Source organism: Marmota flaviventris, chromosome 7, assembly GCF_047511675.1.
Source record: "Marmota flaviventris isolate mMarFla1 chromosome 7, mMarFla1.hap1, whole genome shotgun sequence".
In the NCBI taxonomy this organism is placed as follows: Eukaryota; Metazoa; Chordata; class Mammalia; order Rodentia; family Sciuridae; genus Marmota; species Marmota flaviventris.
The window spans coordinates 68,333,433-68,358,488 of NC_092504.1; the positions used below are offsets into that span (position 1 = coordinate 68,333,433).

Below are 25,056 nucleotides of genomic sequence, written 5' to 3' on the forward strand. Positions count from 1 at the left end.
GAAAGTTAGTCATATAAACATATCCAAGTTGCAGAAACCATCTAGCCTAAGTTTTCTGATCTGCTAAATAGGACTCTATTTATAGAACTGCTAAAGAATAAAGTGATAAAAGCCTATGTAAAACTTCGAATATACAGTTTGATATTTACTAGAATATCGATTTTATATATATATACACATACATACATACACATACATACATATATATATATATTCACACACACATTTGTGACATACAATGTCATGTGAAACATTTTATTTCACAGATGTGTAATACTGAATGATTTTAACTGAATAGATAATATACATATTTTAAATTTATTATAGTGCTATACTTGACTGATATACTTTTTTATTTTATTTAAGATAAAATATCTTAAATAATAATTTAAGATAATTTCTATAAACCAAGATAACCTGCAAAGTAGCAGTAAATCAATACATACTGGGAGATACAAATGACCAGTTTTCCAAATCTTTAATTTGTACAAAGTTGTGTGGATTTTTTTTTTTTTTGATACTTTGAATTTTGAAATTTTCCTGTCTCTAATATTCACTTCAAAATAATGACAGATTTTAGAGAATAGACACAAACTTACCCTTAAAATGTCAGTCTTTAACTGCAGTTCTGTGGGTGGAGCTGAATGCATTAACCCCAGGAGAGTACCCATGTCATCGTCCCCATTTGGAGAGAGCACCAACTGCTGGATAGTCATCAAGGCATGCTGCCGGCATTGAGGGTACTTGACTATATTGTGTGCACATCTTGCACCTCCAAATTCCCGAAAAATTCCTTGAAGGGAGAAAAAGTATAACACTGAAAAACTTAAAACATTTGAGATAAATCTGAATTAAAATTCAATTTCTTTCATTGGTAAAGTAATTCAAAAGAATCCAACTAAAACCTACCCAGGTATTTTGCCTTTTAAATGAAAATGTGAAAATTACACTGCAGGATGTCAGCAAATGTATATGCATGTTTTCTCTAGACTCCTAATACAAGATTAACTCCCTGATATGTTCACCATGTCCAAATTCTCCAAATCTACAACATTCAGAATTTCATAGGTAGATACCAGGAAACCCAACACTGAAGTCAATTTATATAGAAGGTTTTCATGAATATACTCCATATAAGTGAGATTTAAACTAGAAAGGGTTTTCAAAATAATAGCAAGAATGGAATAAATTACCATAGGAAAAATTATAAAGAACCAAATTTTTGTCAGGCAAAGCATAAGAACAAAAAAAGACAAATTCTATGATAGAAAACATCAGTCATTGTTTTGTTCCAAAGCCTTTAGATAAACTTATTCATTTATTTTATTTAATCCTTATCTCCTTCCATACAGAAGTCCAAAGTGATATAGTTAGTAATTAATCAGGCTGTATTTGTTCACCACGTACAAATTCTCCAAATCCAGAACATTCAGAACTTCATAGGTGGATACCCGGAAACCCAACATTGAAATCAATTTATAAAGAAGGTTTTCATGAATATACTTATGCCTACAGTGCCTACCTCTATAACCTGTACTTCTGTTCACAAATGATATTGTTCTCATGTCGAATATCATCTTCAAATACAAAAAAAAGGACCAAGTGACATAAATCACTAATCAGCATTTCTTCCAAGTAATTCTACTCTTTATGCTTCCCCCCTTTAGCTTTTTTTAAATTTTTGATTGATACTTTCTACATTTACATAAAGATGGAATTCCCTTTTTTGATTGATACTTTCTACATTTACATAAAGATGGAATTCCCTGTCGTATATTTATGTATGCATATACCATGATTTTGTTAAGTTCATTCTATTTCCTCCCCTTTCCTGTCCCTTCTCCTTCCTTTTAGATCTCCTTCTTCTACTTCACTCCTCTTTCCTACACCTTTCTAATGTCCAATTCCAATTCCCCTTTGCCCTTATTTTGCTATATTTTATACATATGAGAAAAATCATTTGACCCTTAATTTTCTGAGTCTGGCTTATTTCACTTAGCACGATATTCTCCATTTCCAACCATTTACTGCCAAATGACTTAAGTTCATTTTTCTTTATGGCTCAGTGAAATTTCATTCTGTATATATATGATGCTTTCTTAATTCATTCATCTATTGACTGTTACCTTACAATATAATACAATAATAATCCTCAGCATGTCCTGAAAAGGTATCTGTGATCCAAGCCCAGTCCAACACATCTACCCCTACTTATTCCTCTCAAGCTGTATTGACCTTATTGCTTGCAGATTTTTTGAGGTTCACTGAAATTTCAAGTAATCTTGTTTTTAAAAGCAAGAATGATATTTTATAAATACAGTTGAGAGCTATGTAATGTTTGGAACAACTAATAATAAAAAAATAAATAAAATAAAATTTCAAATAAAATAAATAAATACAGTTGGGCTATCTATTAATTATGGAGAAAAGAAAGAAACATTGAGATGAAAGATAAGGCACAATATTTAATGAAATCTTTTATCTGAGAAAGATTAAGTTTTATTAAAGAATCATGTTGACATTTCCAAATGACACTCTTAATTTTTTTATGGTTTGTATATGAGTTGTTCCCACCAAAGCTCATGTAAGAAACAATGTAAGAAAGTTCAGAGGTGAAGTAATTGGGTAAGGAGAGTCCTAACCTAATCATTGTATTAGTCCACTGATACAGATTAACTGAATGGTAACTGTAGGCAGGTAGGGTATGGCTGGAGAAGGTAGGTCACTGGGCATGTGTCTTTAGGGATTGTATTGTGTCTCTCATGAGTGGAGCTCCCTCTCTCTGCTTCCTGATTGTTGTGTCCTGAGCTGCTCTCCTCTGCTATGCCCTTCTGCCATAATGTTTTGCCTGTCTCAGATGCACAGCTATGGAGTCAGCTAATGATGGACTGAGACCTCTGAAACCCAAATAAACTTTTCTTCCTCTACATTGTTCTCATCTTTTGGTCACAGAGATGAAAAAGCTGACTAAAATACTGGTATTACTATAAGCTTAAGAAAACCATCAAATGAAGCAAATATTTTGGAAAAAAATTAAATAAACAAAATATTTGTACAAGAGTGCATATGTAAGTGAAAATTTTAAAAGGATAAACACAATGTACAACATAAAAGGCAATTTAATACACTTTGAAATAGTAACAATGTTATATATTTGATCTTTAATGTGTTTTTAACAGTTAAAAGTATTTCATTGTTAGGGATACGATTGTACCATCTTTGAATTAACGGTTTTTCCTCTAAGTAATAATAGCATTTCAGTAGCAAAGAGCACTAGAGAAGAAGTAACGAAAGGTAAGTTTGCTTGTGGCTCTTCTAATTACCTGCATTTGTATTTGAACCTTGAAGAAGCACTGTCAAAGTCTCCATAACCAACAGAGCCAGGTGTTTTTGGTCTTCAACAGAACTATTATTTCTTGAGTCCCCTACAAAAAAAGTTCAAAGATCTAAATCACAAAACTGACAGGATTATTTTTTGAGTCAGCTTTATATTAAAAATTCCTTTTAATATTTTTTAACATTCACTTTCCAGCAAAGCAATCAATATAATACAACTTTTAAAATTATACCTGTCTAACAATTACCAAAAGCAGGCTAGAAAGTTACAGCTATCTAACAAATCTTAAAAATAAAAATACTAACTTTAAATATACTTTCTCACGGGGTTCTTATCAAGGAGGTCAAAAGGAGAATACTGGATTTTAATGTATCAAAAAGAAAAATTTAAGGATAGTGTGACCAATTCAACTTGTGTTAATTCACATTTAACACTGTGAAATACTACTGTAGTTTTATCATGTGTACACAAGTATGGCATACAAATTTATATACATACATGTTACATATATGTATTATAACATCACAAAATAGGCACATTTGCTCTATAGTCAATAAAAATATTTTGAAATTTATATATTTAATTATGCTTAATTCTAATTAAAAATTTCAATGATATCTAGAAGTCTTTCAAAACTCTCTTAGACACAGAAAGTAATACATACTAGTTATGTGGATCATAGATGCTTCTCCTCAGTTTTCATTTAGTTTAAGATGTCCTGCACTACAGTGACATAATTCTGGGATCCCCTTCCCCAATTTCCTAACCAAAATTGAACTGAACAGTTAAGTTAACTTTGGGAAGCACTCACTAAACGTCATAAGAATACTCACCAGGAAGTCATTCAAATCTATAATAAAATGAAAGACACAACAAGGAAAAACAAAACAATTTTCCTAAATTCCTTTGTCAAATAAGAACAAAGTTATGGAAAAGGCTTTACCTTGTTCATCTAGTGCCTGGGTTGGATCCTTCAAGAGAGCAGCATATTTATGTAAAAGGTTTACCATGACCTCCAGAAGGCCCACCTCCCTGAACACATCTTTAAATATGTAGTCATGTCTTGTAAACTTAAGAAGAGTTGTCATTGCAATAATGCTACAATGGTAAGAAGAACTAGATTTTAAGAGGATACTAACACTAATAAGTTCTTTACATGGAATATAATTTAAGCTAAAAACGACAAACTCCAGCATCTCAAAGTATTTGTTTTGCACTTCTGGGAGTTTAGAAATCTTCTCTGCGAACTGTGACAGTGTGTGCTGTGACTCTAAGATGAAATAATTGGCACTGTCAGCCATGTAAATATTAGTGATGGCATCAAGGATGATTTGGGCAAGGAAGTTGGTTTTTGCTTTTAAAAATGCATTCTGAAGAACTGCAAAGGCCTGGACGTTTCTCACACTGTGACCTAAAATAGAAAATAAGAACAAAAAAGTAGGTGCTATGTGATATTTTAGCCATGGCAAACTAATCTGTTTAAAACACTTCATAAGTTTTAACATCAATGTACTATTTACTAAGAACATATCCTATTTTCACAAAAAGTCTTATTTTTTCCATTGGTTTAAATAATTTAATTAAAAATAAATAACACCAAATAAACCTTTAAAACATTATTATGAATATTTCAATTCAAGACTAGCAGATGTTGAAAACTAGATTGCTTAATTAAAAAAAAAAAAAGAATCAGTCTTCCACCTTGGAAATTTGTGATGGTATCACATTTTATTATCTATAAGGCTGAAACTGATGTAAGAACAGTTATCTCTCAACTTGAAAAGTCTTTGGGACCAAGAATAGGCCCAAGATAAGCAAGATGAAAGCAGGAAATTAGGAGGGGAAAATTTTTTTAAGTTTCAATTTTCCCTTCACAATTACAATAATTTTAATTTGAAATTTTTAACTAAAATTGTAATTTCTTTATATAACTGTTTGCTAAAGCAGTTTATGGCCAGTTACCAGTTACATTTTTAAACTTTGATTTTCAAACACATCAGCTGGAAAAAACAAAAACCTTGTTTCTTGTGAGGCAAATTGGTAACAATATTTATAAAGAAATTAACATAGACATTTATATTTGAGGCAGACCAAAACAAGTTGCCTTTAAAAGTTGCCCTCGGGTCCATAACTATTAAGCATTTGCAAGAGTGACAAAAAACCAAAAAACAAAAAACATGTAAATCCTTACAGAGAAAGCTGGTTTTTAGAAACAGGGTAAATACAGAATTTAGGAAAAATATGAAAGTGGTTAGAAAGTTTGCTCAAATTTCCTGGCATGGACATTTATAAAAAAATATGTATAAAGAATTCTAAAAAGCTTCAGTCTATAGTCTATCAATTCTCATTTATGACATGAATTTATTCTATGTATGGCAAATACCAAAGATTTATCTTTAATTCCTATCTTTAAGCTTAGACACACTGATGAGCATATAAATGTGAAAGTATGACTAAATGTGACAAAGAAGTGACAAATTAAGTTAAAGATGAACTCTAATCAATATTGTACACACTTCAGTTATGGGATAATATGAATACTCACTCTAAAGAAAAGTTAGAGAGCTAAATTGAGGGTAATTTTGGAAAATTTAGAGTTTTCCAAGTTTGGTCATTATCACTCACAAAAAATAAGGTATATTCATAACCAACTACAAGCATAAATGGTCCATTACCAAGAGAAACAAGTTGTTTAAACAACAATGTATATGCATAAACACAAGTCAAAGGTAAAATGTACTAATCTTCACATACAAAGATAACCTTAGAAACACAGTGATCAATCAGCAGGGCCTTTGGCTCCCTAATAATGAATGTGCTCTGATCCATTTTTAATTCTACTTGTTACCCAATTCATACAGGGGCCATTACTAGCTAAAATATATTGATCCTAGTAAATAACCGAGGAACACTGAGACTGATTTCCATGGCTGTTTTTTTTAAGCAGGACATTTTATTAAATAATCACCTAATCTTATATTTTAAAAATCTATTCATAATGGAAATTAACAGAATTTGTTAATTTGGCTTTCTATCAGGAAAAAATATCTAAAGGAATGTCTGAAAACTAATATTAAAATAAGTGATTTGCAAATTTGAAACATTTTGTATTTTGAATGTTAATAATGAGAAGTTATTTAAGACTGTCATACTCATTAAATTCCTCAAATATTCAGTTAGGAAAGGAGGATAACAATTAAATTTTAAAAATAAATAAAAGATTACCCCATATATGAGACAAATGTATTTCTTAAAAATTGTCATATAAGAGCTCTAGTGTTTTAGCTAAAGAGCTGTATCTTGCTTACATTTCAAAACTTGCACTGATTCAATCTGGCACAAAAATAGCTAAAATAAAGTGAGGAAGTCATTCTAAAGGATGACTATCACCACTCATTGCTCTCAAGTCTACACAAACAGAAACAAAAGAAATGAATTAATCCAAAGTTTAGAAGTATACCTGCATAGACCACAAAGAATAGAGCCTCCCCATTTTCAGAGTCTGATAAAAAAAATTATAACAGCGAATAACAGTGAATGTTAAAAAAAAAAAAAGAGCCTACATAATATAGGCACAAGTAAAATGAAATAAAAATACAGGTCTAAATAAAAAATTCAGGATACTTCATATTATTTGTTAGACTCTGCATCACCAGAGTCAGATTCTATTCAACACTCAGAAGATGGACCTGAAGACAGATGAATAGAAAAGAGAACAGGAAAAGCCACCCATGGAGTTCCAGGAGGAGTGCTTTATAGGGCCTAATCTAAAGAAGTGGCAAGTAAGGCTGGTAAAGAAGGGAGGAAATCAATACACACTCAAGAAACATAGACAGAAAACAACGACTAAACCACACATGGGAGTAACAACTGGAGCAGTGGTAAACCAGTTGTAAGGTTATATTCCTAGGTGCTAGGGAACATGAGCCTGGGATGTGCTTACATCCAGCACAGATAAAGCACACCATGTGATCTTCACAAAAGCCCATGATGAAGGCTGCACAGCATTTCACTTACTAGACCTAACAAAAATGCACACAAGGGAAAATATGTTATCCTCTGAATATCCTTAGTGCTGCCTGAATTAATGTTATGAGAAAACTTACTTTGTAAGGTAAAGGCACAGACGAGTTCAGAAATAGGTAAGTTTTTTTTGTTTATTTTAACAAAGAGATACATTCTCTATGAAAAATAAACTAAAACACTTTGTTTCAGGAATAAATTTGGAAGCTATGGAGAGCTAGGAGTTACAGGGCTCAAGCAAAAATTTATAGAATAGGTAAGAGAAAAAAAAACATGATGTTGGTACATAACCAAATGAATAATTTCATATTGAAAAGTAAAGAGTACTATTCTTTAATTATTTCTTTGGGAAATCTCTCTGCTGACAAAGATAGAATATTTTTTAAAACCTCTTGCTATACAAAATAATAATTTTTAAGTTATAATCATATATATATATATATATGTACATATATGTATATGTACATATATATATATACACACAAGTGAATAATTTCATAAATAATGTTACTTTTTCTTTTCAATTTTACATTTCAATACTATTTTATTTGATCTAAAATCAGCAATAATAATAAGGAAGATAAACATATCTATGAATAAATAGCAACAAAAGGTACATATTTCATGTTTCCTTCCTTAATGTGATTGTATCAATTAACTGGTAAAAATTCATTGATAATAAGAATTTTCTTTTTATAGCTGATTAAAGGGAAACCAGTGAAATCAAGGAATATGTCCCCAAAGCTCTGTGAACAAATAATTGATAAGAAGGAAACAAGATAAAAATAAATACTTTAAATATACAAAGTCCAACTTATCAACATTCCAAAGCAAAAGAGTTATTATTTATTAAGGACTATCACTGCCTCATTCTATCATTGTAATTTGTGACATCATAACAGCTGGCTTTCCTCATCTTCTTTCCTAAACAACAGTCTACAATCCTTAATCCAAACAAGATTTATAAGAATTCAGATCAGGAAAACACACACACACACACACACACATACCACATCACATACCATACTAAAACTAGTTACCAGGTTTAACAAAGTAAACTTTAAAAAGGTTAATATTTAAAATATTATTTGCATTTCTATAACTTAGCAATAAGTAATCCAAAATGAAATAAAGAAAGCAATTTCTTTCATGAAAGTACCTTTAAAGATAATTTTAACAAAGGAATTAAAATCCTTATACAATGAAAACCACAAAACATTGTTGACAGAAAATAAGACCAAAATAAACAAAGAGCCAGATCATATTCATGGGTTAGAGGAGTCAATACAACTAGGATGTCAAGTCTCCCTATCTGGATCTAAATTTAATATCCTCCCAGCTAACATCTCAGCAGGATTTTTTTTCAATAATTGAAGTTCAAAGGACTGACAATAACCAAAATGATTTTGAAAGGAAGAACAAAAGGAGATAACTAAAATGAGCTGATTTTGAGGCAACAGTAATCAACTCAATGTATTACTGGTTTAAACAGACATACACCAATTAAACAGAACTCAGGAGAATCCCAGATATATGGTCATACAAGGTCTTTTGGACAAAGGGTCCCAGTACATTCAGATAGCCACATGAAAAATAAACAAACAAACAAATAAACCCTTACTTGCTTTCAATTCTGTGCAACAACTAATTTGAAGAAAAAATGTTTTGAAACTAAAATTTCATCTCACCAAAATGAAAAAATATGTTCTCTATAAGGTTATGTTGAAACAAGAAAAGGCAAGACTAAAAGAAGATACCAACAGAACATACATTAAAAGAATACAGGACTGATAAAGAACTTATCCAGAATATCTAAAAATCTCTTAGTATTCCAATAAAACAAGTTACACTATCAAACAATGTGCACAAAGATACAAAACAGAAATACAGATGCCATCTACGCATATGAAAAAATATTCAACTTTCTTGTCATTTACAAATGAAAATTACAACTATTAGATACTATAAAACATTAAAATGCCTTAAAAAAAAAAAGAAAAAAAAACCTAACAGTACTAACTGTTGTCAAGCAACAGTTGACAGCAACTGAAATTTACATACATTGCTGATGGGAATACAAAATGAGACTGCCACTTTGGAAAACATTTTGTCAGTGTCTCAGAAAGGTAAACACACATATACTATATATGATCCAGCAATCCTAGTGTTTGTTATTTGCCAAAACAAATGAACACAAACATCTATACAAAGTCTTATATAAATGTTCTCAGTAGCTTTACTCATGGCATCCAAATAAATGACCATCAACGGCAAATGGATATCCAATAAAAAACTACTTAGCATTAAAAAGAATCATACTTGTAAATGCACACACGGATGAATCTCAAAAGCATTACTCTAAGTGAAAGAGTCCAGATACAAAAAATTACCTATTATATATGATTCCCATTTATAAAACTCTAGAATGGGCAAAAACAAAGCAGATGGGTGACTGGGCAAGCAGCTGAGTGGAGAGGAATGACTGCAAGGGGAATACAAAAACATTTTAGAAGGATGGAAATATTACATATCATGATTATGGTAGTGATTATACAATCATTATAAATTTGTCAGAACTAATCAAATTCAACATTTAAATGGAAAGATTTTAATGTACCCAAATAATACTTCAATACTGCTGTCAAAAAAACAAAGATGACATACTATATGGAAGATTCCATCTATATGGAATACTCCTTTGGTTCTTACATCCTTTGGTTCTTACATCAACCCTACAAAATGGCCACTGGAAATAAGTAATTTTGAGATATACAGGAAACTCAAAATGATGTTATGTAACCTATCCATTTTACAGAATATTAGCTCAATTTTTTCTGAAGAAGAAATTGAAGTTTGGAAGGTCACTATGACGACATGAATCCTGACTTTTAGGGCAACATCTTTCTAGTAACATAAACATATGTCACTGTATTCTCACAAAACCCCCAGGAGATGCTAGGACATATAGTTATGATCCCTATTATAAATGAGACAAAATCAAACAATGACATTATACAAAAGATTAATTTTGTGACATTAATTCTGTTATTACAAAATTATACTATATTATACGTTGTTATTATCAAGATCAGAGTAATCAACTAAATAAAACAATAATGAAGTATGAAAAAAGAAGTACATCACTGAAATATTTTTATATTAACTCATAGAAAAAGTTAACTGGAATATTGAAATTAAAGTCTATAACTTATTTTGAGGAGGCTACTATTTTTTTATTATATTAAAAAATGAAATCTTGACTCACTCAAACATGAGAAACAACGCTTATTTCAGAGACTCATTTAAAATGTTCTATACAACCCATGCACTGAGGGCACAGCATATCACACTTTGATGGCTTCATATATTCTCATGACTATTAAGTTTATAACTGTTGACTTCTGTCATAAAATAAATAGACTGTACTGTGAAACTTAAATCACCAACCAGATATGTTATTTTTGGTTAGTTAAGTTTTATGTGGAAATATCATGATCCTCTTCAATATTTAATAAGTAATAAATCACGTCAAAAAAATATTAAGAGGTCTCCAGGCTCAAATTCTTTTGGAATGGTTAGTGGGCATTAAAAGAATTAACAATAAAACTAGATTGTATTCTTTTGTAATAAAATGTTATTAACTATGTAATAAATTTTTCTTAGTAAGAGATCATTAGATGATGTTCCAAATGTTATAAAATCTAGACTACAAAATTTAATCTCTGACATCAATGAAATAATGTGACTTCTTTTACTTAGTTTTATTTAGCTTTAAATGAAATATAAGCATTTATACCTCATACTTTTCCTGTATTAAAAATTACAGAGTGTGAATGTAAGTTCCACCCAAGCATGGTAAAAAAGCATGGAGTTAAAAAGAAGTGTGTTAGTATATAAAACTGCTAATGAAATACCATAATATAAAACTTTTCATTTAGTTTTTTTTAATAATATTATTTTCACGTACTTAATTTGCCAAACACTCTCAGGAAATTTTTATCTAGACTTAACTAAATATAGCACAAACTTGAATGGAAAGCAACAAATTATCTTTATGCGAATAATAGAAGGAGTAAAGTAAGACAAATTCATTCCTTTTCTACTTCTCTGAGTTGCAAAAATGGGGGGAGAAAATTAAACTCACCTTTGCCAGCAGGCTGAGGTACTGCAAATCCAGGCAACAAAAAGGGTGCCCCTGTGGTAACACCAGCTGGTTTGAGTTCACTGACACCATATGTTGTTAGGGAAGTTATCAGATTAACCAGATCTTTCAAGGCGTCTTTGGATTCTGCCTCTTTTGCTTGTTCCAATCTAGAAAAAGGATGATTTGGGCAAATTTTTTTCTGTTTTATTGTATCCTCAAAGTTAATACAGAAAGCATTTTTAGATTTAGTAAACAAATGTAGAAAGTACTCTGAGAAGTTTCCTTTTACAATTTTTCCTATATGAAAACACATATTTTTAAAATTTACCAATTTTATTAAAACACATTATGGTATATTGGAAAAAAATCAGATTAATAATCAGAAAGCTTGACTCCGAGTAAGTGCTAATTTTCCCACTAACAGTGCTACTTTAGATAAAACACTAATTTTTGGTAGAAAGTCTACAATAAAAGAACTAGATTACATAATCCTTCTAGGTACTGCAAAGCTCTGGAGTTATAAAGTTGAACTGTTTATAATCAAAATATTTAAAGTATTCCTTCCTAAGACATTTTCTATGAAGAGTTCTAAGAATTTTATCTGAATTTCACTAATTTTTTTAATATTTATTTTTTAGTTGTAGTTGTCACAATACCTTTATTTTACTTATTTATTTTATGTGGTGCTCGAATGTGAGAGGCGAGCACTCTACTGCTGAGCCACAACCCCAGCCCTGAATTTCACTAATCTATTCCAGTATTATCATTAAATAAAGTTCTAGGAATCTAATAATTTTTTAAATGGTCATAATTTCTTTAGAAAGAACTTTAGAGTCATGAGGGAATTATCTTTGATAATGGCTTTTCTGAGAACACAAATGTTTAAAAGAATCTTATTTTTTAAAAGAATCAGATTTATTGGGCTTTTCCTCTTAACAGAAGTAACTTGTTCTCATGAAAATAAACTTGGAGCATGGTGGCAAAGGACGGTAATCCCGGAGGCTCAGGAGTCTAAAGCATGAAGCATGAGGACTGAGAGTTCAAAGCCAGCCTCAGCAATTCAGTGTGGCCTTAAGCAACTTAGGGAAGCCCTGTCTCTAAATAAAATATAAAAAAGGCTGGGGATGTGGCTCAGTGGATAAGTGCCCCTGGGTTCAATCCCTGGCACCAATAAACAAACAAACTTGGAGAATACACAAAAGTATGAAAAAAGAAAATGTATTCTTAGTTCACAACTCAGATAATCACTTTTAACATGATGAGATATATATATATATATTTTTTTTTTTCTTTTTTTGGCACCAGGGATTGAACTCAAGGACACTCAACCACTGAGCCACATCCCCAGACCTATTTTATTTAGAGACAGGGTCTCACTGAGTTGCTTAGTGCCTCGCTTTTGCTGAGGCTGGCTTTGAAGTTGCAGTTCTCCTGGGTCAGCCTCCTGAGCCACTGGGATTACAGGCATGCTCTACTGCGCCCACACTGATGTATATTTTTAAACTTGTTTTTTTTTTAATCTGAAAAGTTTAACTTTTCTAATCTCATACTATATATATATAAAGCTCTTCATAGAGTTTAGTATTCTAATATTATGCAAGCCAATCGCAGATTTGGCAGGGAGAAGATGAGACAGAATATAAAAGGACAAATACACAGAATATTTTGTCACATTTACCATTATATCATTAGGATCTATAACCAGGGATAAAAAAGTATTTTGTCAGATTTTCAACCTTCTTTTTTTTTTTTTTTCTTTTTTTGAGAAGGGTCTCCCTGTGTTGCCCAAACTCTCTTATATTACTCAAACCTCAGCCTCCCAAGTAGCTAGGATTAACAGGTATGCTCCATGACACTCAGCATGTATCAACATTTTTGAGGTTCTTAACAGTATTCTGTCAATCTGCATTCTTAAAGGATTGTACCAATTAATACTCCACTAGTAATGTAAACTGATTACTTCATCAACATTCATATAACCTCTTTTATAAATGAGGATATAAATACAAAAGTATATTCTTGGGAGGTGCCTAACATTAACTAAATATAAGTAGGTTTAACTGGTATTAGGAATAATATGTTCACAAAACAATGCTTTCTTACATTGGATCAAATGATTTAAAAATAACTAGTGGTCCATGAACAGCTGGAAAGGAACAAGAGTATTCTTCCTAATAAAATTTCTAATAGCAGCTTTCTCAGTATACACGTGCACCATTTAGAATGGCAAAGGGTAGTTAAGTCAAACATTTTGAAATGACTATTTTTACAGTCATTTGTTTTATACATATGTTTGTAAGATCTCATTTAATCTACATAATTGTTCTTACTATTAACTACATTAATAACAATACTAAAAGTACTATAAAATAAGAGCAACCAAAAAGTATAATTAAGCAAGGAGTATTTCTTTTTTTTTAAAACTGGTGAAAAATATCTTTAATAACAGCTCTATAAATGAATACAGCTCATTTTACCATATCATTAACATCATTGTTTAATGGACTAGTAAGCACTTTTCCTTACTAATCTTAATCCAAGCCTCTTCAGATCTTATAAATTTTTCACCTTTTACTAAAGCAAAGAGTATTTCTAATTTTTCCTCTGTTATTAAACAGTAGTTTTATTCTTCCTATCTAAACTCATATTTGTGTTCTGCATTTGAGAATTTTTACTCTAAATTCACTACTTCTACTCTGTAGTCAGACTAGAATAAAAAGAAGGCAGTAAAGCCAAGAGGATACCAAAAAATATAGTCAATAAATGTTTCCTTTTCTTGTAATCACAAATCCCATTGTTTACTTTGATTTTAAAAAACCTGAGTAAACATTGAAAACATATTCTTAAATTGTGGGGTTTTACCTAAGCAAGAGATCACAAAGAAAATTATATCCTTGCCATATCCGAAAATCATCCAAAAGTGTTTGAGAAACATCACTGGAGTCTTTGAGGAAACAAGAAAGCCCAGCAAACATTTCAACAATTTCTAGAGGAGATAGGTCATCTGATTGCTGCATATTCTGAACACAAGTAGATAAACATTCTTTTTCTGTAAGAATAAAGAATTAAATAAATATGTATTATGTCCACTACTCAAAAAATTTTTCTTCATTCTTACCTGGTATTTAATGAAACATTAAATTTTAACAAAGATGTAAAACACTATGAGATAAGTGTTAAACCTTCTAAAATTAAATGTAAGATTCAAATTCACTGTAAAAGTCCTACCTCTAAAGTAGATAATGAAAGGTTATATAGAAATGTGCCTAGAAAGAATTGACATTTATTATAGTTCTTACATCACAGTTTTACATTTTATCATTAAACAAAAGAATTGGTCACTGATAATTTTTTTGATTTTTTTTTCCTGATGATACAGTAAGAGGATGAAAAAAAAATTAAAAGTATCTTCAAAGTTTAAGAAGGAAAAAAATCCATTAATTATTTAACATTCACATCAGACTGAATATACACCAATACAGATTTAAGGTATAGATATCATAAATGTTTCAGAAATAAAATTTCAAGATTATGATTACACTACATGTTCTTAGCTTAAAGTACAGTTGTACCACACTGACTTGGAGGATCCAGTGTCACATATAAAAAGCTAAGTTCAACATAAGAATAAAAGGGAAGAAACTATTTAATGACTAATTCACATATTAAGTAAGAGTTTACACATGTATCTTTCATATTACAAGTGAACAAATAGTTGTTAATATTTTGAAAGAGTTTCAGGACAATAATAAAAACTTTAAAAGTGAATAATTTGAGACACTTTACAAATGATCTCTATAGACATTTTAGAGAATAGTTGAATGAATGGATTAAACGATAAATTCCTCCTTAGTAGTGATAAAGAATCCACTTAATTCCCTTTATTTTCCACTGGAGAGATTATCAGGTTATATATGAGTCATATTCAGAAAGACAGAAAGACTATTTGCTCTTTTTCAGCAAATATGCTATTGTTACTAGTCTTTCTGTAGTCTTTCTTCAGAAGACAGGAGAATAGGCTATGACATAGGATTGAACATTTACACAACAATGACAGTTTTGACTCTTGAGGATATATATCATACAGAACTAATGAGAATTTATTACTTTTGAAATGTTCCATAAATTTAAAAATTATTTTCTCCTAGACAATTTATTTTTTAAATTAGAGGCCAATTTCTGGATAATGGAGAAATAATTTTAAAAATTTGTCTCAAATGAAGTAAAGCATAAGACATTCAGAACACTTAAAATGAATATATAGAGATATTCACCATGAATATACTTGACTACATTGACACTAAGACCATGGCGGGATATGGTCATAAGGACTTCTCCAGCACTCTTCCTCCAAGGCAGATTATAGGGAGGGCACCAAGAGGTTATTGCACTGAATAAAAGCTGAAGATCATCTTTCTGAGCCAGCTCCTCTGCTGGAGAAACAAAGCTGCAGAGTTTCACTAAGATCTAAAAGACAAAACAAAACATGTCATAAAGTAAATAAATGGGTGAGGAAAAGGGAAAAACTAGAAAAGGATGTGATCTCAACATTATTAAAAAAAAATTGAGGGTAAGTGTTGGACAATATTATTAAAACCACAATGACAATTTTTGATATGCAACATTAAAAAGACATCTGAAATTTAGAAGTGTGCTATGTTAAAACATTTCCTTATATCAGTTTATTTTTTTAAAAAATCTTTATTATCTGCTCTCTTCATCATGGTATTTTTTGTCTACCTGTCTAAAACAGGATAAAACAGCACTACCTTTCCTGTTCAACATTTTGTCATTCTAATTTAGTTCATTAGTTCTTACACAGGTGAAATGTGATTTTCTTCTCTAAAAAAAAAAAGTGTCACAGGATAAGAAATTTAAAACATCTTGAAAATAAAGAAATTTTCAAATTGTTTCAATTCTGTCAAGGTAGAAAAGGATATTTGAATAATATAAATCATCTTAATTTCAAAGTATTTTTAAAATTGTGTCTAACTGCCATAAATCTTGTTAAGTCCGGATTTCTTCAAGTCTAGAATGAAAACTGATTTCTAAACTATGAGTTGCACAATATACACATCACAAGTGTTTGCAGCACTGAGCGCCTGCTTTCTGGGGACTTCAATTATGGTTTCTGCCCTCAATAGAAATCCTTCTAAACCTAGATCAGTATCAGGAAAAGTTAACTTTTCAGTGCTAAATTCTCAATTCAATACTTTTTAAAATATAAAATATAAATAAACTATTAATTATGAAATCAGTTGATTCTCTTAAAGAGAGCTTTATGAAATCTGGATATTTCAAAATTGGTAGGGAAAATTTCTAAATAGGAAAAGAAGTATTTGAAATATTACATTAACATGTTTAGATACAAAAGTTTCCTAGTTCATAAATGCCAAATATCAGAAAGAAAAAAGAATAAAAAATTCAGAAAAACAGTAAAATATTTATATAATTAGTAATATGGATGCCCCAGGCCTAGAAAGGCTGCTTAGATAAAGAATGTCCATAAATATGGGTAGTATGTATATCTTTTCCCACATGTAAATATGGATCATCAAATATAACAAAAGGTATATGCTCAGAGAGGTATATTATTGATTAAATTCTTTATTGCCTTTGACCCTACCTTATGTGATCAGAGGGACAGATGCCATTTTTCTAATTTGTAACACAGAAAACAAAACTAAAATAGCAAAATGTTTTTTTCCCAGCCAAATCCCTATTCTCAAAAATAAACCTGATTTAATGACTCTTTGAATCTGTTGACTGCTAAGATAATTGGTTCTTAATCTTTATAGGCAAAATGATTCTTAAAATTGTCTACTATAATCCCTTCATTTTACAAAATAGAAAAGTGCAGAGTCTACTTCACATTCCTCGTCTGCCCTTATACTAATCACTTCTATTCGTAGTGGCTCTGTTACAAAGTCCAATCAAGTGTGGCAGAGCAGTAATTGGCCACATCAACAAAGAATGAATGCCTGCATGAAACAGTACCAACCGCTAAGGTCCCAGGAAACCATCTGTCACATAATACAAACACAGGGATTTCATCTGTCATAAAACACTTAATAAGCTTATCTCTATCGGTTTTCTAAACAAAATGTTGAAAATAATATCTAGCCCTTGATGAGGCACTAAAACAAAAAAAGTGATGCAATAAAAGCAGCACTGGGTTGGGAGTGGGGGCAGTAAGGTTCTCAGCACTGCCACTCTCATGCACAAGGACATCAGTTTCTATAACTCAAGTGAGGAGTCTGATTTAAATGATACTTTCAGTTCCTTTTGGTCTTAACATTCAATAGTAACAGTATATTAAAATGAGCCTCACATTATTACAAGTCAGCATCCAGTGGTATCAAATATAGTAAAATTTTTTAAGTATTAAAAAAAACCCTTTGCTATGCTTACATATAAAATGCAGCTTCCATTTACTGCCTAAGACATTAGTTCTGTAGAATGGCTTTAATGAAATGGGGTTGCTATTCTAAAAAGCAAAGACTAATCTTCCATATTCATCAACAAGGTCTTCAAGCAGTTTTCATTCCTATACCACTTATTTCTTCACATTTTTCCCACAGTTTTTCTCATTAGATCTGATTTGTGGGTCTGACAAGTCTAAATTCTAGCTCAGTTTCTGCCATTTGCTCACATGATCATTTTGGGGGAAAAACAAAAGCTCTGAAGTTATGGGATAGATGAGATGAGATGTTAACCACAAGCACAAAAATATCTACTAAAGCAAATGTTGTATTAATTTAGTATTTTATTGAATAATACCAAGCTTTTCCTTCCAAAAATTGTGTTGGCATCCCTCTCTCCCCCTGTCCTTTCACCACTAGAACTTGGTAAAGGCAGCTACTGAATCAGGAAACCCAAGGCGATCATGCTACTGTCATCTGTACCTGGCCCACCTCTCTACCTCAAATACATTGTCCTCTATTTTCTTTCTACATTCATGGCAACAGTAGCAATAAGACTTATTTTTACTTAAGTGTCTACTTTGTGCTGAGCAGAGAACCAAAGCTTTACACATTAGCTCATTTAAACCTTACAAAGATTCTTTAAGTAGATATCACTTTCATTTTAAAGGTGCATTTCAGGTTACACAACTTCAGAGGTGTTGATTCAAAGGTGCTGTTGTTGCTTTTTACTGTGGTAAAAAAATTCATAAAATTTATAATCTTTTTTAAAATATTTTTTCAGATACAGTTGAACACAATACCTTTATTTTATTTATTTATTTTTATGTGGTGCTAAGGATCGAACTCAGCACCTCGCATGTGCTAGGCCAATGCTCTATCACTGAGATACAGAACCCTAGCCATCAAATTTATAATCTTAACCATTTTAAGTGTGTGGTACAGCAATGTTAACTATATGCATGTTGTTATATAACAGATCACTAGAAATTTTTCATCCTGCAAAACTGAAATCTTATACTCTGTGAACAACAATTCCCTTTTCTTCTGTCTCCATAATCCCTAGCAACCAGCATTCTATTTTTGTTGTTGTTATTGTTGTTCTAATCGTTAATAATTTTAGATACCCGGTGTAAGTAAATTTGTGAAATATTTATCTTTTTGTATTAAATGTATGTTTATACTATATTAGACAAAACCATGGGCAGACTGCATTCTATTTGTTTGTGGGTTGCTTGTTTTAATTTTTTTCTCCAAGAAACACCATCATTTTTCCCCATGATGACTGACTGTATTAGGAGACTAACTATAAAGTCCATTAAACCTCGATTTACCCACAATGCTGTTGGAAGAATAGTGGTAACAGCGGAAAAGAGCTTTCAGGACAGGGAAAAGAAGTGTCAGAGGCCACTAAAATCAACTGTCTTTTATAAGTTAAATATTTACAGGCTAGAGAATTCCTGCATATAAACAGCTACTGAATAAAATTTCTTGACATTTTAAGAAATGTTGCACAAGTCTTAAAATGACTATCAAAAAACTTTCCCTTGGTTAGTTCATTTTGAAGATGTTACGATATATCAAATGTAATATTAATAATATCTGTTTAGAAAAACAAATTTGCTAATGCTTCAAATAGCCTTAAATTTTTTTTAACATTCTCTCTGCAGATATAAAAAATGTTACAGTTATATGAGATAAAATCACATCATAACAAACAGAATTAAATACTATAAAAATGGAAATAAGCAGAACATTCACTTCCGGAGTGTACCATTTCATTTTAAATAAAGGTAGGGAGACACCCAGGCAAACAGTCCCTTTCATACCTGTACAAAAACTTTCTGGAGTAGTCCTCGACGTTCTGCTAGAGGTAGCTCATTCTGTGCACCTCCAACTGCCTCAGGCACATGTGGAAGGTCAAAAAACAGATACAAACATTTAACCAGGGTGGAAGGCACTGACATCGTTGTCATGCAGTCCACGGTTTTCTGAAAAAATAAATAAATAAAATAAGTGAATAGACAAATAGGCATAACAGTAATTGGTAAAGGTGAAGGACTCATAAATTTTAAACCAATTTTTTTGTTATGTAATATTATTTATTAAATTTGGTACTTGTTTGTTAAGCAGCAGCATGTTTCAAAGAATATAAGCTTTAGGATTTTGAGGAAAAGGCACTTAATAACCATGAACTTGGGGAACTATTTATTTTTCCTGGGCCTCACATTTCTCTATTATAAAATGGATAGAATGTTACATACATCTTAGCTTAATGTTATGGTTATATAAAATAACAAATGCAAAAGACATATGAGCACTAAAAATATTAGTTTACTACTATAATTTTTATCTTTAGTCTTATTACAGATTATTGAAGCTGGAAGGACACTTGAGAGATACAATAATCACTGACCTAACTAAATACATCAATACTTATCATTTTCTTTTTAAAGGAAGAAATTCTAGACAATATTCACCCAAATTTTCCATGATGTGGTTTTGTATAAAAAATCTTGCACTGGAATCAACAAGTTGGTATCAACTGTTCATTAGTTTATTTAGTTTCTCGTCAAAAACTTATTGAATGCCTAGGGTAAACCTGGCAGTGTGCAGGAGGCAGGGAATGCAAAGACGAAGCAGCCCTGCCCTTCAGAAGGCCACAGTTTACTAGCAAATCTAATAGATTTGTAAGAACTACTATCTCTGAAGTCTAACAATGGCAGCATATAGAGGCTAACATAAAGCGGAAATGATAAACACTGCCTGAAATGAAACAGAAAAATACACAAAATTAAAATAAGGAGGAAAGATTCACCTAAAGACACAGAGGAAGTTAGGACGTATGATGTATACAATACACTTAAGACACCAGAGTTGCAAACTGCTGATTACTGAAAAGCCACAAAAATAAAAGCTAATCTTTCAATTAAGTGTTCACTGTTCAACAGGTGTACCTCAACTACTAGTCAAGTCAACACTGAGATAGATACTATTGTCCTATGACTCTGATCTTACAAAGAGGCAACTGAACCTCATTATTTACATACCTTGCTTCAGGTTAGAGAGCTAATCAAGTGATGGATAAAGTGTGTAAGTAAAAAACCTATGAAAACAGTTTCACATTCTAGTTTGACTTTTATTTTACTGGCAATGAACACCCAATTAAATGTCACACTCAATTAAAAAGTGACACAATCAGAATTCAGGTATTGGCTGGTGGTAGTATATATCATAAATTAATATAGAGAGCCAGGTGGCAAAGGCAATTAACTAAAACAGAAAACCATATGCAAGATGGGGCCTGAATTAATGCAGTAGCAGTATGAGGGAGAGGAGAATGAGCTTCAGGAACAATACCTTGAAAAACCTAGCTTCTTTCTAAATATCCAATATTATTTTCTGCCTCAAGAATACTAAGTCCCTGCTCTATCCAACTACCATTTATTATCACTTGCCACCACAATTTTTAGTTAGAGTGTCTGCTATGTCTCAAACATTCCCTTTAATTCCTCATTATTTCTCCTACTCTTATTTTAAAAAAGTTCTACTCTCACATTTCTATTTTAATAGCACTAAACATATGCCATTATTATATTTTATGGTACTATCTTTCTCGCTTTCATCTCTGTCATCTGTATGTTGAGTCAGGACCACATTTCCATCATCTCTGTATCTCACTGTTGTCAGCAGAAAAATGGCACTCAAACAAACAAACAAACAACAAAAAAAAAAGCAGCTCAAAGTATAACAGTATATTTGCTTTTAAATGTATCATTTTCCACTTAAGAATACTACTAGCTTCCCTTTCCCATTAAGCAAAGCAGTAATTTTTTTTATTTTCATCTTATCACAGATAGATTTAAGGTATAGGTTGGCATCCCAACTAGTATTTGGCAACACTGATAATTGTTGTAAGTGATCTGGTTTCTCCTAATTCTTTTCTTATACTTTTAGGGGTGTGTATTTGTGCAAGTTTAGGATAATCCACACTACTGAGTTTCTAATGTTGTTAGGTATCATGAAAGGACACAATCTGCTCACAAATGAGAAGGAGAGAGAAAACATCTAAAGAAAATATGAATAAAACTAAGAAATATTTCAATTAAAAACTTCATATTAAACACATTAAATCAATAGTAATTATTTAAATTAAATTTTGAAGTTTCAATAACATATGTTACTTCAAACCAAATTTTGATACAGCAGCACAGAGGCACTTACACAATAAGTAGAAATAGAATTGGGATTTTGTTAGTTATCCAGCACAGTGACTGATATCTGAAAACTGGACTATCTCAGTTTATGTAGGGTGAACCACCATTTCTATTTGCCTGGAACTAAGGGGTTTCTATGCTAAAATGTGGAAAGTCCAAGAAAACAAGGACAAGTTGCTCTTGCCGATTCCCTGAGTAAAACACACAAAGAAATAAAATAGTGAATAAACAGAAAGAGACTATTCCAAGTGCTAACTACTTTAGGGCTAGTGACTAATTTCAGGATACTGTAAATAAAAAGTATATATTATTTCTGCATGGAGCACTAATTATAATAGGTGTCATAGTCACCTTTATTAAATGATGTGAGGTGTTTAAACTCTGCTGTAATGTGGACAATAGACATGTCCAACACTGGTACTGAATTTTATAGGTAATTCACTCTGGATCTTCCTACAAATAAACCTCCTTCATTCCAACAATATTGAAGACCAAAAATCAGGTGTCTAAATGGCTCATAAAGAGTATGTGTAAGATGTACCATGTCAGATACTTAAAACTGACTTAAAGGAAATAAAAAGCAATCTCTAGAATAAATCAAGTGAGAAGGGAAAATCCATTATCCTGAAAATGTCAATATCTCCTATTTTCTATTAATACCAAAAACATTTTACAGTATTTTCTGTGTCATTCACAACTTACCAGCTGAGTGGAATTAGATGAATAGTGATTTTCTACCTTAGTTTCCCTAACACAGGTTATACAAGTGTTGGTCTAGGCCTGATGAACCCAGAGCTCCTAGGGTACTTGCCTCTAGCCATGAATAGTCCAACTCTGCCTAGCATGCTGTAAAGACGGCATCAGATTTTTGTGTTATGACAAAGATAGAAACCACTCCTCTAAGTCATGCATTTTGTCATGAATAAAGTACATAAAATACTAAGTTAAGCTTGTCACAGAGATTATAAGAAACACGAAGTAATGTTTTAGAAGAGTTAGGAGAACACAAAGGCCAATCATATTATCTTATTTGGATACAATGATCAACTTAATAAAAAAAAAATCCCACAAGAAGATAACAAAGAGTACATTTGTCAAAAAATGAAAACTAAAAACTGACCTGACCAGAGGATGCCAACAAATTAATTGTTGTCAGAAGCATCCAGCCTCTACTGGCTTCTTCACTCTGATTGATCTCCAGGAACTGGACTATGGCCCGACTTGCAGCCTCTATAAAACCAAAGAGAAAGCCATTAGGTTGCGGGTAAAATCAATTATAAAAAAGTTCTTCTTAAAAATCTACCAAGAAAATAATCATTTACTAAGCTGATCCTTCTTATATCAGCACTATCACACACTCTATGAAAAAAATTTAAAATTATGATGTTTTAATGGTATACATAAAAACTAACCTCACTAATACAGAAATGTGAAAGTCAACCTATATATATTTTAGCAAAAAGAATGACATAAACTAATCAACAAGAGTCATGGGAAAGGGTGAAATAAGAATTAAATCTGCCTGGAAAACATGTACATGTTAGTCCAAGAAATGGGAGGGCTAAAAGGCATGGAGAGAAGAAGCAAGGCACTGGAACAAGTGGGGCTAGAGGAATGAGCCTGCTGAACACGGATCAAGACCAAGAACTGTGTTAACACTGTTGTAAAAGAGCATATGTTCAGAGGCAGAGCCTAATATCAACAGCAGTGATTAAAAAAAAAAATAGACACCTGATTATGAAAGAAAGCAAAGTAAGGGCTATGGCTGACTCTTAGAACAAATACAGTTTCCTGGGCAAATTAGAAAGGGCTATTCTAAGACTACCCATCTAGCTGTAATGCATAAGGCAAACTGGAAGAACAAGGACTGGTGGAAAGGAAATAAAATGAAGAGTCTACCTAGGTAAAACCTGAGAGGCTGACAGCAGGCATAGAGAAACAGAGATATAAGAGAAAGTCATGCACAGAACTGTTGTTGAGTGAGCAAATTTAGCTGGTTATGTTTTTAGAGAAGAAAAAATGAACAAATTCTAAACATGCACTTAATTTTATCTACACAGTTTTCCAATATTTATATTGATTTATAAGATGAATTAAAGTTATCAGAAAATAAGTCCAAACTGTTCACTATGCCTGAAAGACACTGATGTATACTTAACTTCATAAAATAGAAGCAGTAAAATTTAGAGGCTTAGATGTAATTTTTCTTCAATTTAACCCATTCAAAAGTACTTTATTAGATAACTGAATACAAGACCTATATATGATTCTATACAGACATTATTTCCTTATATGCTTCCATTTGAGAAAACATTTTACTGGGACAACTTTTAAAATAGCTTATTTTATTGAGTCTAAATTATAATTAAATTATATTGAAGTACTTGTGCATTTAACTCAATCTTCACAAAAACCTTGAGTTATTTTCTATTAATATACCCCTCATTCCAACATAAATCGAGAAATGGAGAGGATAAGCAATTCGCCAACAGCCACATAACTAGTCAGTGAACTCATATTCGAATCTAGGCAATCTAAGTCTATAAGAGATAAAGATAGTGATTAATAAAAATTACAGGAAACGAGGGAAGGCAACAGAAGCCTGGTTTATTTCTAATACCTTAATATCGCCTAAGTGTTGAGGTTATTGTTTTCTTGTATTAACTAATTTATAGTCTCTCATCCCTATCTAGAAAATAAACACCATGATTAGACTCTTTGTAAACCTCGTTCACTGTAAATCCTTGGTATCTAGCACATTACTTGCATATAGACAGCACATCTGAATGAATAAACCTAACTAGACCAAAGGAATGATTATAACAGAAGGACACACTGAGCTCAACTTCTTATACACACCAAGAGTTTGGGCTTAATATGGGTAAGAAAGATTAAGGGGAGTAATACAAAGAA

The 25,056-nt window shown here is 31.5% G+C and overlaps 1 protein-coding gene across 6 annotated transcripts in view; it reads right to left on the reverse strand.

Annotated features, from left to right (window-relative positions):
- The window catches only part of Wdfy3 (WD repeat and FYVE domain containing 3), a 250,018-nt gene that overhangs the window by 120,169 nt on the left and 104,793 nt on the right, over positions 1-25,056 (reverse strand). For all 6 annotated transcript variants that reach the window (XM_027939797.3, XM_071614400.1, XM_071614398.1 and 3 more), the window contains 8 exons: positions 23,264-23,373; positions 19,756-19,917; positions 15,779-15,971; positions 14,367-14,553; positions 11,505-11,671; positions 4,281-4,748; positions 3,324-3,425; positions 600-793 (listed from right to left, as the gene is read on the reverse strand). In XM_027939797.3, the coding sequence (XP_027795598.2) occupies positions 600-793; positions 3,324-3,425; positions 4,281-4,748; positions 11,505-11,671; positions 14,367-14,553; positions 15,779-15,971; positions 19,756-19,917; positions 23,264-23,373 (1,583 nt within the window). The remainder of the gene's footprint in view (positions 1-599; positions 794-3,323; positions 3,426-4,280; positions 4,749-11,504; positions 11,672-14,366; positions 14,554-15,778; positions 15,972-19,755; positions 19,918-23,263; positions 23,374-25,056) is intronic.